Raw genomic sequence first — 13,403 nt, 5'->3', positions numbered from 1 at the left:
TCCCCTCGCAGCCTTCTCTTCTCCAGGCTGAACAAGCCCAGCTCCCTCAGCCTCTCCTCGTAGCAGAGATGCTCCAGTCCCTCCTCATCCTCGTAGCCCTGTGCTGGACTCTCTCCAGTAGCTCCTCATCTTTCTGGAACTGGGGAGCCCAGCACTGGACACAGCACTGCAGATGGGGCCTCCCCAAGGCAGAGCAGAGGGGAAGGAGAACCTCCCTCGCCCTGCTGCCCACCCTCCTCGTGATGCCCCCCAGGATCCCATTGCCCTTCTTGGCACCCAGGGCACGCTGCTGGCTCACGGTCACCCTGTCGTCCCCCAGCACTCCCAGTCCCTCTCCGCAGAGCTGCTCTCACACGAAGCAGTGTGCGTAGAGCACGCCGCACGCTCTCGCTGCGCTTCTCCATCCACGGCTACGAGCGAAACACCGCTCTGCCTCTCCAGCTTCGTTCCCCCAATTCCCTCATCGGGCGGGCGAGCAGGCTCCTCGCAGGCCGATATAAATTAACGAGCGTGGCCTGACGACTGCTGGGACGGGAGGGCCCCGGCCGCGCTTCGGGAGACGGAGGGACGCGGGGGGGAGAGCGGAGGAGAGCGAGCGCGTGAACAACTTGGGGTTTCCACACGGCTGCTCCGGTGGAATTAAAAACGCCGGCCGGGAAGCAACGGCGCTGCCAGGAATGCCGACGTCCGCGCTGCCGGGAAGCGGGCACGGCCCCGGTCCACCAGGCGAGCGGTGGGGGCCCGGGAACGGCCACCTCGGGCGCTGCGGACGGGACCCAAGCGCTGCTCGGCGCCTTTTTTCTGCTGAGTCAGCAGCCCCCCCACGCCTCTGCAATCAGTTTGATCTGACAGCCCTGACGGGTATTTGATCTTCCTCCAAGAGGCAGACTCTGGCAGCTCCTGAGCGCGTCTCGGGACGCTCGCGCGGGCACGCGCTGAAAAACAAGTTATTACAGAAACGTGCGGAGAAAGAGCGCAGAGACGACGCTCCGCGAGGCTCAGCTGCCACAGGGGACGATTGCTCCTGGCAACAAAACACGACCTGGTTCAGGCACGAAATATCTTAACGACGGGCACGGGGTACCCCGGTGCCCGATCAGCGACAACGAACGCGCCGAGGGAATCGCTTCTGCCCCCCGCAGCGCCCACCCGCCGGGACGATTCAGATTTTACAGCGTGGGTCGGGGCCGGACGGACCACCGCCCGCCACCGCGCCCAGAGGCTCCGCGATCGAGCAGTCGATGAATTAAAGCAGCGTTAACGAACTTCTGGGACAGAGACAGAACGGTGAACCGCCCCGAGCTCCGCCGCGACGATCCGCCCTGGCGTCCCCAGCGCGTCACGCCTCGCAGCGCCCGGTCAGAGAGGGGAGCGGGGCGTTGCGCGGCCGCCGGACCGCGCTCGCGTCGTGAGGTCACCTCTGGCGCGCGGCCAGGCCGGATCCCCCGCCAAAACCTCGGCGCTGACCACCGCTCCCCGTCCTTCCCCTCCCTCCCGCCTCGGGTCGGGGAGCGGAGACGGGGAGGAAGAGGAAGAAGGGTCAGGGAGGGGAATGTTTTTGGGGGTTTTAACCCCTTGTACCACCGCCGCACGCGTGGTCACCGAAAACGCTTTGCGCGGTGACGGAGAGCGAAAGGAGCGGGCTCGTGGCACGGCGTGCCCCGACGCCGGCCGCTCCCTCGCAGGTCCCCGGGTGCCACCGAGCACGACCACGCTTCAGCAATGTCCGCTGAATCCATGCTGGCGTCCGCCTGCCGACACGGGAGCGCGCCGGGGCTTCCCCGCGGCGAGGAACCCCGTCCGCACCCCGAGGGTTTCCACGCCGCCGATGCCCACTCCTCACACCGGGCCTCATGCGGCCGCTCTGCCCCCGGCCGGGCGATGCCCGCGGCACCCCGCGACGCCGGCCGTACCCGCGCTCGATGCCAGCGAGCAGCCGGGGAGCGGCGCGGCCGCACGCGACGTTAATCACGCGCTGTCACAGCGCCGGCTCCCACAGAATCCCAGCACGGTGGGGGTTGGCAGGGACCTCTGGGGGTCACCCAGCCCAACCCCCTGCCCAAGCAGGGTCACCCAGAGCAGGCTGTAGAGGACCTTGTCCAGGCGGGGCTGGAATATCTCCAGAGAAGGAGACTCCACAGCCTCCCACACGGAGCGGTCTCGGTGCCGGCGGGCTGGGCGCTGCCGTCGCCACGAGCAAACTCCCTCTCCCCTCCAGCTCCTTCGCTCCATCCCGAAGAACTTCCCACCTTATGCCTGGCAGGCCAGATGTAGAGACAAATATATTTATATTTATATTATATGCTATAGCACCACCTTCTCTGGAGTACGTCAGCCGCGAGCCAGCGGCGCTCGGATCTCCGCACGCGTCCCGGGACGAACTGACGCCGCGATTCACGACCGCCCCAGCTACTCACCCCGCTATTCCACGAGACGCTCGCTGCAACGCGGAGCTCCGCGGCCCGAGCAGATGCACCGCGACCTAAGAATCCAAGCAGGACACCGAGCCACCGCGGCTCGCTCGCCGCCGACGCCGCTCGAGCGCCGAAGCGGGGAGTGGGGGGGGGGAAAAGCGGCGTGGAGATGGCGGGGGTTCTCTCCGGCTCCCCGCTCGCTCGGGCTCTCTCATCGGAAGCCGCGGGATCCAAGCACCCGCTGGAAGGCGCGAGCCCGGCTTTCCCGGGAGCAGCCGAGGCCGGCGCGGCCAACGGCTGCCAAGGAGGAGGAAGAGTTTCCAAACTCGCAGCTTTATCACAGCTATTTTTGTCCTCCCCCCCCAGCACCGATAACCGGCACGGCCAGGGCTGCCCGGGCGCTGAGTGCCCCCCAGCCCCCCCCGGGACCCCCCAGCAAAGCCACCCAGCACCTTCGGGGATCGGGCCAGGCTCGAAGGGGAGGAAACTCCTTCCTCCAGCTTATCCCGCTCGCAGCGAGGTTTCGTGCCTGGAAAAAATGAGCTAAGTTTGCAAGCGGGGGCCCCGGCTCGGCTCCCGCTCTCCCAGAGGCTCTCGGGCCAGGCGAGCCCCCCCAGGCACCCCCGCTCCCCGGCGCCGGGTCCACCGGCGAGGAAACCCGGAGTTGGACCCCAACCCACCCTGACCAGCGGCCGGGGGGACGCCGAGCCCCCGCCGGGCGGGCTGGGGGGGTGGAAATAACCCGGATAAATCACAGGCACCCCAGGAGAGCGCGGGGTGCGCGGGGTGCAGCGTGGCCCCCCGCAGCCGGGGTGGGCAGGGGGTGAGGGGTTAAGGCCGGGCTGCGCAGAGCCCCCCGGGGTCACAGCCCCCTCCCCCACCCTCGTTGGGACCCCCGCCTGAGGCTGCCCCGCCGCTCTCCCCCAACAACGGCGCGCCGACAGCGCGGGGCTGTCGCGACAGAGCGACAAGGGGGGACGGGCGGCAGGTGGCGTGTCCCCGGGCAGCCCCTCCCCGGGGCACCCGCTCCCCCTCCCGCCGAGGGAAAACAAACCCTGCCCGAATTTAAGCCCCGCGGCCACGAATTCGAGCCCCCCCCCCCCCCCCCGCCGCGAGTTCGAGTTCCCCTCGTCGGCGAGTTCGAGTCCCGCAGCCGAGAGTTCGAGACACCCCCCCCCCCCCCCCGAGTTCGAGCCCCCCCATCCCGCGAGTTTGAGTCCCCCCCTCCGCAAGTTCGAGCCCCCAACCCCCTCCGCGAGTTCGAGCCCCGTCGCCGAGAGTTCGAGCCTCCCCCCCCATCCCGCGAGTTCGAGCCCCCTCACCCCGCGAGTTCGAGCCCCCGCGAGTTCGAGCCCCCCACCCCGCGAGTTCGAGCCTCCCCCCCGCCCCGTTTCCCTAGTTTCGGGGTTTGGGGGTGCGGGCCCGGCGGAAGGGGGACCCGCAGGGACGAAGCCAGCGCGGCCGGAGACCCCCGGGCATGGCGGGGTGGGGGTGGTGGGTGGGGTGGGGGTCCCGGCCCGGCACCCACCTGCTGCCGCCGCTCCGCTCCCTCGGCGGCCCGCTGCGGGCGCCCGGCCCCCGGCATCCCCGGCGCCGCCGCCGTGCCGTCTCTCCGCGGCGGGGCGGCGGGCTGCGGGCCGCGGTCGCGGCGGAGCTCGGAGCGCAGCTCCAGGTAGCAGCCCAGCGTCAGGACGTGCAGCGCCAGCGACAGCGCGAAGAAGCCGAGGAAGAGCCGCCAGCTCCCGCCGCCGCCGCAGGCGCAGCCGCCCCCCCCGCGGGCCGCCGCCTCCCCCCTGCGCTCGGCGCCCATGGCCGGCGGTGCGGAGCGGCCCGGCGCCCGGCCGCTACTGCTCCATGCCCGGCCGGGGAGCGCCGGGACGCCGCGGGGCCGCGCGGCCGGGGCCGCCCCAGCGCCCCGCCAGGGGGCGGGGCCGGCGGGGGGGCGGGGCCGGCGGAGGGCGGAGCCACGCCCCGCCGCGCCAAGCCCCGCCCCGCCGCGGGAGGCGGTGCGGGGATGGGGGGAATGGTGCGGGGGGGGGGGGAATGGTGCGGGGAGGGCCGGGCTGCTCCTCCTGCGGGGCCGCAGCCTGGCCAGGCAAGCTCCCGGTTCACCATACCCGGTCCACCATGCCCCAGTTTGCTGTACCCCAGTTCACCGTATCCTGGTTTGCTTTACCCCAGTTCGCCATATCCCAGTTTGCCGTACCCCAGTTAGCCATACCCCAGTTCGTCACACCCTGGTTCACTGTGCCCCAGTTTGCCATACCCTAGCTCGCCATATCCCAGTTCGTCATACCCTGGTTTGCCGTACCCCAGTTCGCCATACCCCAGTTTGCTTTACCCCAGTTCACTGTATCCCGGTTTGCCACACCCTGGTTCACTGTGTCCCAGTTTGCCATACCCCAGTTCACCATACACTGGTTTAATGTACCCCAGTTCACCATACCCCGGTCCACCATGCCCCAGTTTGCCGTACCCCAGTTCACCGTACCTTGGTTTGCTTTACCCCAGTTTGCCGTACCCCAGTTCGCCACACACTGGTTTGCTTTACCCCAGTTCTCTGTACCCCGGTTCCCCACACCCTGGTTCACTGTGCCCCAGTTTGCCGTACCCCAGCTTGCCATACCCCAGTTCGCTGTACCCCAGTTTGCCATATCCCAGTTCACCATACCCCGGTTTGGCGTACCCCAGTTCACCATATCCCGGTTTGCTTTACCCCAGTTTGCCATACCCTAGTTCACCACACCCTGGTTTGCCATACCCCAGTTTGCCGTACCCCAGTTTGCCATACCCCAGTTCGCTGTACCCCAGTTTGCCATACCCCGGTTTGCTGTACCCCAGTTCACCATACCCGGTTTGCTTTATCCCAGTTTGCCATACCCCAGTTCACCGCACCCTGGTTCACCATACCCCAGTTTGCCAAACCCCAGTATGCCATACCCCAGTTTGCCATACCCTGGTTCACCATACCCCAGTTCACCATTCCCCAGTTCACCATACCCCAGCTCACCGCACCCTGGTTTGCCATATCCCAGTTTGCCGTACCCCAGGTTGCTGTACCCCAGTTTGCCATATCCCAGTTCACCATTCCCCAATTCTCCATATCCCAGTTCGCCATACCCCAGTTCTCCATACCCCAGTTCACCATTCCCCAATTCTCCATACCCCAGTTTGCCATACCCCAGTTTGCCGTACCCCAGTTTGCCGTACCCCAGTTTGCCGTACCCCAGGTTGCTGTACCCCAGTTTGCCATATCCCAGTTCACCATTCCCCAATTCTCCATATCCCAGTTCGCCGTACCCCAGGTTGCTGTACCCCAGTTTGCCATATCCCAGTTCACCATTCCCCAATTCTCCATACCCCAGTTCGCCATACCCCAGTTCTCCATACACCAGTTTGCCGTACCCCAGTTTGCTGTACCCCAGTTCGCCATCCCCCAGTTCACCGCAGCCCGGCTCCGGCCCAGCACCTGCGTCCTCCAGCCCCACCGTTGCCCTTCCAGAAGCCGAGCGGGGGGTCCCGGGCTGGAGCCGCGCGTCACGGGGAGCCGGGGGCTGCTCAGCCTGGGTCGCAGCCGGCCGGACAAGGGGGAACCGGAGCGCGGTCGCGGGCGTCTGCCGCAGCCCCTCGGGACGGCGAACGGCCGAGAGCGCGGTGGGGCTGGCACGCGGCCTCTCGGCGTCGCGCGGGGATGCGCTGCGGTCAGCCAACGGCCGAGGATCGCTGCGAGCGGCCGGCAAAGACGTCCGAGGCCCAGGAGGCAGCCCTGGCTCTGGGCACGGCTGGGAAGGCGCAGGCAGCGGGGCACGGGGTAATATAGTAAATAAAGTAGTGAGATAATTCTGTCACCAAACCACATGGTCACACATCAGGGAGCAAATAAACAGGTTTCATACATGAACTCTCAGTGAATTGCTGGTTTCTAGCCATTTAAATACCTGATTAATAAAAAGAAGTATTTATCATTATTAATAATGCCTTCTGTAATTAGCATATTGCTTTTGCTGTTTTAATAGCTGGCTAACACAGAATTAAGAAATACTGCTACTAAAAGGTGCTGCCTTTTAAGTTGTACTGCTGAAAACATTCACAGAACATGCATGGTATTTACTTCCAAATTTTAGTGTGAATTTGTTCTGCTGCAGGATTGTTCTAGCTGACTAATTCTCTAATTTGAGGAACTAAAATATTTTGATCGTAATGTTTTAGTAGTTAGCTTCCTTACATTATGTGAATGTTTTGGGGCAACTCTCAACTCCTCCTCCAGCTTTTCCAAGGTGGATTCTGACCGCTAGAAACCAGCCAGAAGGTGGAAAGCGGCTCGGGCAGAAGCTACCCAGGAAGCAGCGTGGGTTTCGAGAGGGCAGACGGCGAACTCGAAGAAAGCAGGCTGGAATAAACCAGGAGTTTGGGTACGCATCCCGCAGAAAACAAGGGGCGGGGGAAGGCGTCCGGGGAGCTGCCGGTTCCGTACTGGAATCAGAGTTACGGCACATCTGCAGGCCATCCCGCCGCGGCGGCGAGATAGAAAGAATAGCGTGAGATCAGCCGGGTCACCTCGAACACGGCGAGGAACACGCACAGAAAGTATAAATCAGAGCGGTCCCCAGCGCCGAGCGCGGCGGAAGAGCGGGAGCGCGTGGGGACGGGGCTGGGAGGAGTGAGGCTGCGGGCGCGGAGACGGGCAGCGAGCCGCGCGGGAGACGAGGAACCGTCAGCGCGTGGGTTGGTGATCGGGGAGAGGAAGACCAGGGGCTTGTCCTCGGCGAGGAGGAACATGGACAGCTGAAATGGAAGCAGGCGGAAGGGTTGGGACTACCTCAGTGAGATATTATATTTAAAAAAATAAATCTGTGTTTGAGTCAGGCAGTGGCCAACACCAGGGATGGGGAAGACTTGGGGAGGAAGGTGGAGCAGAAACGTTGGCGTTTTTCCCAAAAGCTGGGCCTGATGAAGATGATGCTTTGGCCGAATCATTAGAGGTGATCACTGGGAATTGGTGGGGTCAGGGAGAGCTTAAAAGACTGGGTGAGGAGGAATAAAACATCAGGAAATTGTTACACAGGTCACACAGCTTGGCTAAATACCCCCCAAACGTTGGAGATCAGCAAGGCGCTCGCCAGCACCCGGCGGGTGAGATGGACGGGAGGGCGGCTCACGGGGACCCGTTGAGGGTGACCTCGTCAGGCCGACCGGACGTCCCCAGTGACCAGGTACAGCAAAGCTGGCGACCGCTTCGTCTCGATTTCCACGACGCTGTGGCATTCTGGGTCCCTCGCCGGGGCGGCTGCGAGGGCCACCGGCCCCTGGGGCTTGCGGGAGGAAGGTGGGAGCCCGCGGCTGCGCAGGGCAGGCTCCCGAAATCAGCTTTTGCACCCTGGGGAGCAGTTTGGTGACAGTTAGCCACCGAGGAAGCAAAAGCACCAACGGGAGCCCTGCAAAAGTCTTTGCTGGTTCAGTGTTTTTACTCCATAATGAAACAGAGAGGGAGGTGAGAAGGGTTCTGTGTGATGCCTACACGGCAGAGGCTGCAAGGAACTTCAAATGCAGCGTTAGAAATTCTCTTCACAAATTGGAGGGGTGGCCTGAAGAAAATAGGATACAACCTGAAAGAATAAAAGAAGAAAAAGCAAACCAACCCCGGCGTGCCGAGGAGGTCTGAAGGCAGGGGCTGCGGCGGGGAGGCAGGAGCGGGTGCGGGGCTCTGCGGGGGAGCGCGTCCTGCTGCTGGGACGGGACCGGATGGTGCGGAGCAGATCGGCCGTCGGTGCAGGGCAGGCCAGCGGGCGAGGGAGCGGTGGAATCCCCATCGGAGCCGTCGGCAGGCTGGCCGCTCCAAGGACCGTCCCCAGCCCGTCCCCGAGGCTCAGCTCCGGGCGCCCGACACCGGTGAAGCTCCCCGGGGACGCCAGCGCCGGGGCTCTTGGCGGTGGGAAGCTCCGGGAATCTGGGGGGTCTGCACCCCCCAGCGTCTCGTAGGGCACTGCTGGAAGGAACCCTGCGGCTGCTGCTCATCCCACCTTCGGGGAGGAAGATGAGCTAGGTGACCGCTTCGCTGTCCTTCCTAGCCTTATTGTTCTGCAGTAGGGACTTTTTTTCTTTAAGTTCTATGCAACAGTCATGAAGTTATACGCAAAACTCTGTTTTCATTTAAGAAAGAAGTGTTTCCCTACTACTTGTGAAGAAAAAACTGGAAGCATTAACCAGTGCCAACCCTAACAACTCCAGCGCAACAAGCAAATAAAAGCAAACACACCCCCTGTACAAAATTCTGTTCTTGTTTGAGGAGAACTTATAATTATTTGAATGCTTGGGGTTGTTGCGGGTTTTCAAGACTGAGATCCAAATTATTTAAAAACAATCATATATTGACCTCCTCAGGCTTGCAACAGGCTGGTTCCATTTTTGAGAGTAGTTTCTGGTACTTTTAAGATGAATTTTAGAGGTCAGTTCTGCCCGGGAGTCCCTGAAACATCTCGTACCGTGCATGTTCGCAGCGCCTTGAAGACAGCTCCGCAGTGCAGGCGTCGCCAGGCCCCGCTGCGCAGCGGGGTCAAGCAGCCCTTGACTCTTCGTGAGAAGGGGGTTCACTGCTTCTGCTCAGATCTGTCCCCTCATCATGCTCTCAGCCCTGCGCTGCACTCTCTCCAGTAGCTCCTCATCTTTCTTGAACTGGGGAGCCCAGAACTGGACACAGCTCTGCAGATGGGGCCTCACCAGGGCAGAGCAGAGGGGGAGGAGAACCTCCCTCAACCTGCTGCCCACACTCCTCTTGATGCCCCCATTGGCCTTCTTGGCACCCAGGGCACACTGCTGGCTCATGGTCAACTTCTCCTCTCCGAGCCGTGAGTCCCCCTTCTCTGCGGAATGCAGCCAGTGCCCTTTCCTTCACAAGTTTTGTCCCCTTTCACTACACCATCCTCGATAAACTTCATTATATGTGTGAAGAACCTCAAAGGTTGAAGTCATCTTCTGCAGCCTGGTCTGGGAGAGGCAGGAGCCAGGGGACAGGCCAGCCTCCCGCTCCCAACGGCTGCAGAAATGGCCCAGATTCGTAATGCTTTGGATGGGCTGATCAAAGGCAGGGTCCACAATAGGAAAATAAAGAACAGTTCTTTTTAATCAGAAAATAACATTACTTCTTTCACAAGGAAGAGGTCCCCCCACCCAAACTTTGCCTCTTTATATCTGCTGGGCTTTATTGGGTCCAGCTGCCCCTGCCTTTTTTTTTTTTTTCTTTTTTTGCCTGTGAACAATGGAGAGAAATCTAGGAAAAAAAGGAAACATCCCAAAAATAAAGGCATTGTTCCCTCCAGCCCACGTAGTGCGGCCGCGTCCTCCGGAGGGTGGGCAGAGGCTGGCGAGGAGAACGCCACGCAGAGGCAACGTCTTCATGCCGGGGGACTTTTCCTCTACGGAGCCTTCCCACCAGGGCCGGATCCACCAAAGGCCGGAGCAGAACCTGCGGCGGGCACCTCGTCAGCGCAGATCTCCCTGCCTTTGGGGATGGGTAAGAGCCTCTCTGCATGACACAGGGCGCTTGATGGCGGGTGCCAGCGCCCATTGCCATGCGAATTGAAGGGAGCAGGGAACCTCTCGGCAGGGTGTCCTCACGGAGGCTTTAGCCCATCTCCCATTTACATTTTGGCAGCAGCTGTAATCTCCGCAGCAGCAATCGGGGAGATTTTAGCATGCGTGACCTAAAAGCTTTGGAATTCATGACTTCCCTTTGAGGAAAGCTCCGCTAAATTGCAGGAAAGCCGTCTCTCCCACTCTCGCGGTGATGTTGGCAACAGCGTTCATACAATGAAGCCTCCTGAAACCTGAAGTCAGAGCGTGCGGACAGCGCGTCCTCAGACGTGTCCACAGCCCGCAGGGCAAAGGACCCCGACTTTATTTATCCAGCCTCCAAGCGTCACGGCCATTACGCCTGGCTTTCCTCGGTGAGGGCCCAGACCTTTCACACCAGCTGGTTCACTGAAGGCTGTCGTTGCAGTCACTGCGAGCTCTGCCTGGGCGGTGAAGGTGGTTATTCGGGCCCGGCTGTTTCCGCAGGGGCTCGCACTGAGCAATCCCCGCACGCTGTAAGGGCAACACGCACCAAGCAGTTGCGTTCCTGGAATGCCCCTTTCCCAGCTCTGCCTACAACTCTTCTGAGCTTTCCCCTCTCGCAGGCCGTCGCTGCCTATCCCTGATCATTTGTCTGTCCCTTCCATCTTACTCCATGAGTTCTTACAACTCGCATTTAAAATGACACCTACCAAGCTGCTCATCCCCCTCCTCAAACTCTGCTGGACCACCCCGTTGGTCCAACCTGGCTTCAACGAGATGCCTGAGACAGAGGACGATCGGAAAACCCTCGATAGCCCGGTGTCACCTAAACAGCCACTGCGTCTGAAGCCCGAATTGCTTTTTCTCCTCATCAGCATGAGGCAGTATTTACAGAGCGCAGTGTGCAGAGCATCACTCCAGGGTCCATTTTACAGCATTGGACATGAAGAAAGGAAAAGCCAAACCTACCAACCACTGAGTGTCGACAGAGATTTTTTTCTTTGAGATTATCAACAGGCAATAACAACAACAACAAAAGTTACATATGCTTGTGTCACGGAATCATTAAGGGTGGAAAAGGCCTCTAAGATCATCCAGTCCAACCATCCAACCATCAACCCAACACCGCCATGCCCGCTAAACCATGTCTCTAAGTGCCAGGTCTACGTTGTCCTTTTTCCTGAGAGAGGGGGGAAAAAAAGGGTCTGTTGGCTCTTACGGTGCTGATTTTCTCACCTTCTCCCCCCTGTACTACTGACTGGTAACGATTCGCAGCGCCTTGACATCTAGATTCCCACACAGACAAGGTCCTGCTTTGCTTTCCGAGGGAAGATGGAGGCCTCGCCACGCGGCCGGCTTTGCTGCTCCGTTACGGAGTGCACGGGGCGGAGGTTTGGCCGGAGCAGGCTAAGCTGAGCCTAGACACAGCTTCTTCTGGAGAGGGTGGCTGGGACGTTGCTCTTGGTCCTGTTGTATGTTTATTTATACGTTATTTGGTGATAATGAAAAACAAATGTTAGGAATCTATTCAGTTCTTAAACTTTTATAGACTTATTGTCTTCATTTTCAACTGTGCAGCCGTCTCTCAGCCTCCCCCTCCCTCGGCCACATGGAAGTGCAGCCGGTGACCAGCGTCAGCTGTGCTCTTACTCATCCTGGCTGGGACAATGATATTCCACACCACGTTATACAACCTCCCCGTCGCCCCCGACCCGCCGGCTCCCCGCGTCCCAGGTCGCTCGGGCAGGCGGAGGAACCTTCCAAGCCATTGTCCCGGAGCGCCGGTTTCGGGATGCGCTGTTGCCAACGAAAGAGGAGAGGATCTTCGCCTCGAGGAACATACGTGCTGTGCGAGAGACACCCTTGCAGAGAGCCCGGAGCCCGCGCCACCCCTCGTATGGGTGACACGCGCTCACCCGCAGCCCACGCTAGAACAGGGAGGAGGAGAAGGGAGCTGCAGCACCCAGCTAGAACTTCCCTTGACCAGAGGACCAAGCGGAGGGAGCTCCTCTCCCCTGCCCCTTGCCGGAGGATGGCAGGGCTTTCCCCAGGCTCCGGCGTCTCCGGCGCGGGCGTTCGCCCGACCTGTCGGCCGGGGAGCACGGCTCCAGGTTGGGTGCTCCTCGAGGGGAGAGCAGCTGCCCCGCAGACCCCCAAATCACGCCCTTTCCCACCCAAAGCAAGCGCAGGCAGCGCCCGCAAAGCGGAAGCAGATGGGTCTCGCAGCACGCCTTGCCCGTACCGGGGCTCGAGCTGCGGCCCCGCTCCATCTGCAAATGATTTCGGTCATTTGATGTTTGTCTCCGTTAACGCACGGCACAAATTACCTCTTCGGAGAGGCAATCCTGATTAAATTATTGTCCACAGAATTTTAATCTCTAAAGCAAGAGAAGCAGAAGGCGAAGAGGCTGAAGCGTGTACACGCGTGTGCCCAGACCCAGGGCAGGGGGGCTGCCAGGGCAGCTCCCGTCTGGTTGCCCTTGGGGTGGAGGGGACGCTGCGGCCATGGAACCAGGGTTACAGCCGGCTCGCAGGGGTGAGCCGACGCACGCAGCACAGCGCCGTGCCAGCGGAGCTCATTCCAAACGATACAAGCTCAATTTCCACGAAGAACATGAGCTTGAGTACCACCCTATGCTCAGGTCTCTCTCCACCAATATGACCCAGCCCGTGCAAGGCTCTTCCAGCCCCGCTGAACCGCGCTGTCCTGGCCCGACAGCCCCGTCCTACAGCCCAACGCACCCGAAGGTCCGGTACTCACCTGGTTAAACCTACACAAAGGAAAGCCACCGGCTCTTCTTGCACTGTTGCAGTTCCTCAGGATGAGGAGGGGACTGGAGCATCTCTCCTGCGAGGAGAGGCTGAGGGAGCTGGGCTGGTTCAGCCTGGAGAAGAGAAGGCTGCGAGGGGACCTTCGAAATGCCTCCAAATATCTGCAGGGTGGGTGTCAGGAGGACGGGGCCTGACTCTTTCCAGTGGTGCCCAGCGACAGGACAAGGGGCAACGGGCACAAACTGAAGCAGAGGAAGCTCCAGCTGAACCCGAGGAAGAACTTCTTCCCTCTGAGGGTGACGGAGCCCTGGCCCAGGCTGCCCAGGGAGGCTGTGGAGTCTCCTTCTCTGGAGATATTCCAGCCCCGCCTGGACGCGGTGCTGTGCAGCCGGCTCTGGGTGACCCTGCTTGGGGAGGGGGTTGGGCTGGGTGACCCACAGGGGTCCCTTCCAACCCTGACTATGCTGTGATTCTGTTCCCAGGTGTTCCTCAGGATGGGAGTTGTGGCACAGCTCTTATCAGGCTTTGCCCCGGGGAACCGACCGATGTCCCACCACCCCTTCGCTGAGCCCTTCCCCCAGTAAGAGGGCTTGCAGGGCCAATGGCTGCAGGCTCACACACCATCAGCCTGGGAAACACTGTTGCTTGGTACCAGGGAGGGGTTGT

At 61.4% G+C, this 13,403-nt stretch overlaps 1 protein-coding gene across 2 annotated transcripts in view; it reads right to left on the bottom strand.

Moving 5' to 3' along the window:
- The window catches only part of EDA (ectodysplasin A), an 80,362-nt gene extending 76,086 nt beyond the window's left edge, over nucleotides 1-4,276 (bottom strand). The window contains exon 1 of one of the 2 annotated variants that reach the window (XM_075435744.1): nucleotides 3,943-4,276. In XM_075435744.1, coding sequence (XP_075291859.1) covers nucleotides 3,943-4,224 — 282 coding nt within the window. In that variant the 5' untranslated portion in view covers nucleotides 4,225-4,276. The remainder of the gene's footprint in view (nucleotides 1-3,942) is intronic. The other variant, XM_075435745.1, reaches the window with a different exon arrangement.
- Nucleotides 4,277-13,403: the final 9,127 nt, after the last annotated feature.

This window comes from Opisthocomus hoazin, chromosome 14 (genome assembly GCF_030867145.1).
Source record: "Opisthocomus hoazin isolate bOpiHoa1 chromosome 14, bOpiHoa1.hap1, whole genome shotgun sequence".
Taxonomy (NCBI): Eukaryota; Metazoa; Chordata; class Aves; order Opisthocomiformes; family Opisthocomidae; genus Opisthocomus; species Opisthocomus hoazin.
The sequence above is the reverse complement of the archived record's forward strand: the minus strand, read 5'-3'. Positions and strand labels throughout refer to the sequence as shown.